The sequence below is a fragment of the Gavialis gangeticus genome, unplaced genomic scaffold, assembly GCF_001723915.1.
Source record: "Gavialis gangeticus isolate Ggan-Ray unplaced genomic scaffold, GavGan_comp1, whole genome shotgun sequence".
NCBI classification, from domain to species: domain Eukaryota; kingdom Metazoa; phylum Chordata; order Crocodylia; family Gavialidae; genus Gavialis; species Gavialis gangeticus.
In genome coordinates this window covers 2,019,601-2,027,818 of record NW_017728991.1, presented here as the reverse complement: position 1 = coordinate 2,027,818, position 8,218 = coordinate 2,019,601, and the positions used below count along the sequence as shown (strand labels likewise).

The window sequence follows — 8,218 nt, the reverse complement described above, 5'->3', positions numbered from 1 at the left end:
GGCTGGCCCCCCCCCTGCGATCCCCCCACCCCGGTTCGGGCAAGCCGTGCCCGAGATCGCAAGCTGCAGGCAGGGGTGGGTGGCAGGGAGCACAGCCGGAGCAGTGTCCACAGCTCAACCCGGGAGCGAGTCCTTGAGTGTCAGGCCTGATCTCCAAAATGATCCTTCTGGGCTTTAAATAAGACATTTCCATGCCGCCGAGCTGTCAGGGGCTGACGGGGACGCCGGGAGGAACAGGCAGGCTCTCCTTGCTGCGTCCTCCTTAATAAATCACCATGCTGCTGCCGCGCCACCACCACATGCACACCCGTGCATGCACACCAGGCCTGGCACAGCCCTGTGCTGGGGTCTGAGCACGCTCCCTTCCACAGGCGTGTGCCTCCACGTGTGCGCCCTTCTCCCCCCCACCCCTGTGCTCCTTCGGTCACACGCACTGTGTGCCTGGACACGCGTGCAAAGACGCAGCTGCATGCACGCTACCCCTCTCCCCCGTCGGTCGCACACCGCATCTGCCTCCAGCTGGGCTCTAGTGGGAAGAGGCCGTGGCTCCCTGGCGTGGCAGGGGTGCTGCACCCACAGGTGCACGCGACAGGGCACCAACACCAGGACAAGCATGTGGAAGGGGGTTTGGGAGAGAGAAGCAGGCAGAGGAGGGGCTCGCAGGCGGTCAGTGTGCACCACGGTGCTGGGAGCAGGCACCTGGATAGCTCCTAGCACCGCAGCTCCCCCCTCAATAGCTCCCCACACCCGGGCAGTCTACCTGGCACGTCCTCCCGGCAAGGGTTTCGGCTCCTAACCCCTTAACCCGGCTCCGTCCCTGCCAACGGCAGTGACCTGAGTTCGTGCCACCAAGCCCCGGACGCTTGGGTCCCTTCCTCTCGTTGCCAGCTCAGGCTCCAACGTGCTGCATGCATGCGGAGGCGTGTACGTGCACACGGGCTGTGAGTGTGCATGAGGAGGCGTGCGTGTATCTGTGCCTCGTGGTCTGAAACACACACAGACACGTGATGCCGGCAGAGCCCCATGCCCACAGCCCGCGTGCAACCTCCCTCACCGGGGCTATACACAACCCAGCGCTCACATCCGGTGCCCAAACCCTCCTGGATATTCAGGCCAACACCAGCCCCTCATCTCAGGCCACTGCCTCCTCCACCCAGGCGCTGGGCACCATCTTCCCTCTCTGCAAAACACAAGGCACGAGGCCGACAAGTCTCCACTGGCCGCAGGGAAGGGGATGAAGAGACTCAAGCAAGCCGATGACCCCCTCACTGGCCCAATGAACGGGCCGCATCTCCGCGCCACCGGAGACCGCGGGAACATCACAGAGCCGAGCTTTGGCACGCACCTGAACGGATGGAAACAGCCCCGAGAAAGGAAATCAATTATCCAGCGCAGCCTGGCCCGCAGTGATTAACCAAAGGAGAGGAGGGACTTTGTTCTCTGCTGCCTGGCGCCCGTGGAGGCTTTTATCCAAGCTGGGTTTAATTTGATTCCCTTCCCGATCGCGCTTGGCGTTAAAAGGATCGTAACTGATTTCATGCCCGCACCTGACACGGGGACGTGGCCGCCTCGGGAGAGAGGGGGACGGAGAAGGGAGGGCCGAGGCAGGGGCTTGCAAACCGGCTGCGCTCACCCCCGTCCCCGCCGCGCTGCCCGCCTGGGCAATGGGCTCTCGTGGGGTCCCTCCAAGCGCTGGGCCTGGGCTTTGCCATGAGAAAGCAGGGCCAACCCAGCCGGCAAACAGGGCACAGCCAAGGCCAGGCTCCAGGGCCCGGGCGACTGCCTTGCAGCGGTCAGGAAACTACCTGGAAACTTGGGGGGCACTTTTCTGAAGCTGGGGGTCCGACTCCTCTGGAGTGGGCTGAGCCTGGCCTGCCTGAGCCGGTCGGCTTTGCAGAGCAGAGCAATGGCTGAGTGAGAGCAAGGCATGCACAACACCTTGCCCCAGCCAGCCAGCCGTCTTTGCAGGAGCCCTGCCTGGGTGGTGGCTTCATGAAGCCCCTCCACATGTCCTTCAGGGACAGATAATGGGCTGGAAGGGTCCCGGGTGTCCTTGCACCCCCTAAGCTGTCACCGTGCTGCGTCCCCAGGCTCTATAACGGTCTTTTACATCCTACGGACGCAGATCAACGTCAGCGGCAGGCGCTTTCCTTTCCTCCCTGGGCACCAGGGCAGGGAGAGGAAACGTGCCCCAAGCAGCCCAAGGAGAAATATTGCCTTGGCTTGCTGGAAAAGGGGCCGGGGAGCAACTTCCCTCCCTCCCTGTGAATGCAGCTGCCCCCCGTGCTGCAGAAACTGCCACTGGCAGCACGTCGGATCCGGAGGTGCCCAGACCTCGATGGCTCAAGACGTCCCCACGAAGGTCCCGGTGCCCGTGGGCGGGGATGCTTCATCGGTGCCACCAGGTCGCTGCAGCTCCAGGCCCCGCAAGCGCAAAGTCCGTGCGGCGCTTCAGACGCAAACCACTCGCGGCAGCGGCAGCTGGAATGGGTTTGGGAGCTAAAAGCCTTGGCACGGCCCTTTTGATTTACATTCCTGTCTAATGACTAATTAATTCTAGAGGGGGACATGTATTTGAATAGTTATTGTGTGATAATGAAATGTCAAGTGAGCATTAAAACACACTTAGCGAGGGTTTAACAGCCCCCGGCATCTGACACACGCGTGCGTCCCGGTACCTACACATGCAACGTGCCATCCGCAGCGGGATGCACTCAATATGTCCTTAACAACCCCCTCGGTGCTTCATCAACGCACGTTAACGGCCCGATTGAATCTCAATTAGCTCCCGCCTGGAGACGCCGGCGTTGTGACACATGTGGCCGGAGCCGTCCCGCGTGCCGAGGCAGCGCTTTCGCGCGGCCGGGGAATTAATTGCAAGAGCTCCGGCAGCCTTGTAAATCGTGGCTCAAGCAGTCCTGCTAGGACAATAAGCCCTTGAATAATTGATGCACGGGCATTAATCTGCCGGCTTCCTGCGGAGTAGGGGTGGGAGGGAGCAGCTGAGCTGGGCCGCGCAGAGGGAGGCTGGAGCAACAAGCCGGGTATTTGTGCTCCCCGGTCCAAGGTAGGATGCTTGGGGGTGCTACCTGCTTGTCTTCTCGCTCCAAACTCTGGCATCACATGCCCTCGACCTGTACATCACCCAGAAAGGTGCAGAGCTGGGTTACTGTACAGCCCCAAGCACGCACAACTCGCCTCTGGCCACCCTGTGCCAGCAAAGGTCCCGGTGCAGAGCCCAGGCCCGCGCACCACTCATCCCAGACCCTCTCGGCTACCATCAGCACAGCCGGGGCGGTCGCAAGCCTTCTGCTCCAAGCTGCTATTCTCTGGGGGGGGTTCAGCCAGGACTCGTGTTTGTCGCCTGCTTCTCACCTCTGCCGCCGTTTCAAAATTTTTTGCAAAAATCGAGTTGGTCTAATAAAAGATATCACCTCCACCATGAGTCCTGATTGCTTCATCATCCAGAAAGCTTTTCTGTGGCTACAGGATGCTGCCCTCGGGGCTGGCGGATGCAGCCTTCCTTCTAGGAAAGAAACGGCAGGTGCCTGGGGCGGCTCCGAGCGCCACGCCAGCCCTGGGGACACAACTCGGAGACACGGGAGATGAAGGATGCACGCTCCAATCTCTGGGCTGGCAATGGTCTTGCACAGGGGCTTTCACAGGAGGGCACCAAATGAGCATGTTGCACCAGCAAAGGAAGCTGCAGACATTCAGGCTGGGGATGAAACCCAAAACGGAGGATTAGTCATGCAGAGATTTGGGGCGGGTGGGAGCATCTGGAGAAGCTCATATGCGAGTCTAAGATCTAATTAAATTTTCCCAGCCTCCGAGCTGCTAGCAGAGGGGCTGACGGGCTCCCGGAGAGGAGGAGGGAAATCCTCAAGGTGCCCGAGAGATCCCCGTGCCAGATGGGGTGGGAGAGCAAGACGAGCCTGCGTTGCCCAGGCCAAGCGGGTCCATCCGCGGGTAACGGATGAGCAGCGCGATTCGGGGTGGCAGCAGGCCTGGAACAGGACACTCTCCGGTGATGAATTACCAGCCCCGGCTCATCTGCATGGTAAATTTTTTGTGCGAGAGAAATAAACATCCTCAACCCGCGGAGAGGCTCCTGGCCGCAGAGGCTTTCATTAAGGCATCCGAGCGCCTGACCTGCATGCTGCAATGCCGGGGATGAGGGTGCCGGAGAGATGAGCGGTGGGAAGTTGCACGAGCTGGGAGTCCTGGGAGCTGGTGCCCTTTCAGAGAGGCAAAGCCATGTCTGAGCCGGATGGTGCAGGAGGAAGACGGAGGGAGGCAGGTTGTTGCAGCTGCAGCCTGTGCGCACGGCCCTGCACGCTTCATGGGAGTCTCTGCTCCAGGGCGCAGGCACTCATGCACGCTTCCCCCGCTTCTCCAGTTCTTCCCATTGCAAGCACCAGCACCTGAGGCCCTGCCGGCATCCTCGCTACCTGCAAAGGAAGACACCGAGGCCTGGAGGCCTGCCCTGACTTGACCCAGCAAAGCTGCTGGAGGGCGTGGGGCTGGGTCCGCTGTTCTGCGCAGGGATCCCAAAGCCGGTCTCCTTGCACCGACAGATCTCCACATTGCACTTTGCAGACAAGAGCCTGCAACCTGCCTTGGAGCCCCGCTCTCCTCTCCCACGAGCCCCCTGGGAGCATGGGGCAGGCGGTGCTGACCCATGCCAGCCCATCGGTGCCCACGGGAGCGAGGATCAGGTGCATATCTCCATGCGACCAGCCTGTCCATAGACCTCCGCCGAAACGCACGGCTCCGCTGCCCAATCTCCACTCCTGTGCCCAGCCTCGGAGGCTGTCACTTGCCTCTCGCCAGCCCTTGGAGCCGGCCCTCCCTTCTCCAAGGGTTAGCCCGTCACTAAACTCGTTAACTTTTAATTACCACCTTCCCACTGCCGTAGCCGCCTGGCTCTGTGCCACCTACATCTTTATTAAAATTCAATTTGTGCCCATCATAACTAATTCCGGCACTCCAGCTTCCTCGTCAGCAGCCGTCGGGCTCCAGATATGCCGTCCGAGCCCTCTCCAAGGGGACCCGGGGACGGGCAGCTCCGGCCGGGATGGATCCAGGTGATGCTGCAGGCTGGGCTGGAGACGGCAGGCGGGTGATGCTCTGCAGAGCAGCTGTGGGCTGCGTTAGCTGCACGTCAGCCCTCGGTTTGCTTGGGTCTCCGCTCCCCACAGGTTTCTTTTCTCTCTTCCCTCCACCCTCCCCGGCCAGGAGCCAGCTCTGGGCATCACAGGCAGGTAGACGCGACAGTGCAGTGCCCTGCAGCTACAGCACTTCCAAAACGGGGTCACTGTCCTTGTTTTGCAGATGGGGAAACTGAGGCACACAATCGAAAGGTGCTTGACCAAGGCTGGGCAGCAAGTCAGTGGCAGAGCTGGAAAAAGGACTCAGGCGTCTAGGTCCTAAGCCTGATTCCCTCACCACCTGATGCCCTGGCCTCAATCCAGACTTAGCACCAGGACATCCCTGCTCCCAGAGAGGGGAACCAGACCCACGCTCTCCTGGGCTAACCAGTGGGCATCACTGCCTGCAGCAAGCCTGCTCCATGCACTTCAGAGGCTGCAGCACAACAGCCGTGGATGCTCCAGGCTCCCCCCTTCCCCCTCGTACTCGCAGCAGCAGGTAGCACGTTGCTTCGGAGGTGGCTCCACTCCCCGGGCTCTGCACTTTTGCACGCCCCCGCCCCCTTCTTGCCGGCGTTCCCACAATCCAATTTAATGGTTGACATTTTGCATTCTTCCCACGCCGACACTGAGCGTCTCTGCCGGCCTGGGGGAGCCGGGGCTGTGCGGGGCCCTCCAGCCCTGCGCGGGGATCAGACGCAGGCAGGAACTGCACAAATCCCAGCATGTAACGAGGTCTGTGCCCCTGTCTGGGAAATGGGCTGGACCCCCAGCAGGTCACATCCAGCCCTGGGAGGAGGCAGCGGCAAACTCAGCCCTTGCACCAAGGCTGGCACTGCTGGTGGGTTGCAGGGCTCAGGAAGGGGTCCGTCCCCGGAGCTCCCCATCGTTCAATGGGGAGCTCTCAACTGGTTGTTTTCGGCTCCTGGTCCCCGGCACCGTGGCTGGCAGGGCCCAGGTCGTACCCCAGGATCGGGTACACTCATGCCCCATCTCACTGTCTCCCTGGGTGCTGACCCCATGCAACCAGCTGTGCCAAGGGCTCATCCAGGGTGCAACCTGGGGAGGGGCAGTGGCATCCCAAGATGCGGGGTGGGATCTTGCCCTGCAAGCTCAGCTGAAGGAACAGACCCCCCAGCAGAGCCCGGGCACGGACCGGGGAAGCCAGCAGCTCCAGGGTCCGACCCCACGGCCCCTGCACCCCACGGTCACGCAAAGTCAGGGAGCCCCCGAGCCACCCTCCCGGGTGCAAACGGCCCCGGCGTCACCATCCGGGAGGGCACATCCCGCTCGCTGCCTGGTTGACGAGGCGTTGCCACAGCAACGAGAAGCCCTCGGAGGTGAGGGCTGCTTTCACCGGAGCGGCTCGCGTGGGGCTGAATGACTGATGAGGGGCCGACGCGCTCCATCCGGGGCCGGGGCCGGGTCCTGGGTGCCGGCGTCACGAGGGACTGGAGACCCTTGGGCACATGCCCGTGCCCCGCTCATCCCCCTGCTCCAGCGCCGAGATCCCAGCGCCCCGTCTCTGCCTCGGGGGCAGACGGGACTGGGGCCAGGCCCATGCCGGGGCTGGCGCCGTTCGCTGCCAGGGTCTGGAGCCGGGCTCACCCACGGCAGCTGGCAGCACGGAGCGGGGAGAGCTGGAGCCTGGGGTCTCCCCGGAGCCTCTTCGAGGGGCGCCGGCCGCCGGCTCTCCGCAGGAAAGGGGCAGATGGGCGCGTGCCCGGGCTCACCTGTACTCCAGCGAGAACTTGGTCAGCTCCCTGCCGTTGTGCAGCCACTTGAACTCCAGGGGCCAGCTGCCCTCGGCCATGCAGGTCAGCACCAGGCGGTTGCCCTCCAGGTGCACCTGGCTCCGCGCCGGCTCCGTCTTGAAGTAGGGCGACACGTCATCTGCAAGGGAAGCACCGGGGCACGGGTGAGAGGGGGCTAGCGACGCGCAGAGCCCCTTTCTTGACCTGCGTCTTGCATCCGCACCTCCCCTGTCATTGCCTTTCACCCCAATACCCGCAGCACTTGCACCTCCCTCCCACCCAGACGCCCCTTCCCCTCTCCCTGGCTGCTGCCGAGAGTCCCTGGGCCTGCGTGAAGGGAAGGGTGAGATGGGGAAAGCATCCTATTTTTAGCTGCTTTGCAGCAACCTCTGGGGCTGCCACGCTCCCCTGCTACCAGCCGAGCACTTCCAGGCCGCGCCATTTGGACACCGCAGCCCTCGGCCACGCGCCCGGCTAGACATCAACGCCGGCGTTACGTGGTTTCTGCCGAGACCCCGCCAGCAGGCACCAGCTCCTGTCCAGGGATGGGTGGGAGACCCATGGGCTGGACCCCGCAGCGTTGCACGCAGCAGAGACTTCAGCAGGACTTGCAAGCCACAGTCCTTCACCGTGACTTCTGGGATCCTATTTGATTCGGATCCTGCCCTCACGCCAGCTTGCACCAGCCTGGTCGCCCACAGCGCCCCGCAGGAGCTGGCCCGTCCCCCAGAGATCACCCAGCTCCCAGCCGCCCCCTCCTCTCAAGCCGTTTTGCAAGCACTTAGTGCACCGAGGGCTTATCTCAGCAGCTTTCTTCCCTTTGTTCCCCGCTGTCTTTGTAGCATTTCAGATGGCACCGGGCTCTTAACCGGGGGAGCGGAGAGGGGGCCGGCGGGCAGCGAGCCAGGACGAAACAGCGGAGCTCTTTGCTAAGTAAAAGTCTCGATCGAAGCAGGCGGGTCCATTTGCCACTCGACAAATGGGAACCCTTTCGCTTCAAAGGCGCGAGGCTGTTCCCCAGCAGCTTTCAAGTGGGCTTTGAATCAGGCCTGGATTTGCTTCTTTTTTTTTTTTATTATTATTATTCTGCATCAGATTCCTGCCTTTGCTCTCGCTCGGCTTTAAAACATCGGCGCTCCCGGCCAGAGCGATAAAGAGCGCCTTGGCGCGGGACCCATTCGCATACGCACACAAGAGCCACTTCACCCGGCGCGGTGCGGCGCAGCGCGGGGAGGGGAGCGAAACCCACGCCGTGCGCTAAAAGGCTCTCAGCGGCTCCGCGCCCCCACTCTGGGTAATTTGCTCGGAGGTAGG

At 62.4% G+C, this 8,218-nt stretch overlaps 1 protein-coding gene across 2 annotated transcripts in view; it reads right to left on the bottom strand.

The window, feature by feature from the left end:
• SDK2 (sidekick cell adhesion molecule 2) overlaps positions 1–7,055 on the bottom strand; it is a 55,282-nt gene extending 48,227 nt beyond the window's left edge. For both annotated transcript variants that reach the window (XM_019515969.1, XM_019515976.1), the window contains exon 1: positions 6,884–7,055. In XM_019515969.1, coding sequence (XP_019371514.1) covers positions 6,884–6,963 — 80 coding nt within the window. In that variant the 5' untranslated portion in view covers positions 6,964–7,055. The remainder of the gene's footprint in view (positions 1–6,883) is intronic.
• Positions 7,056–8,218: the final 1,163 nt, after the last annotated feature.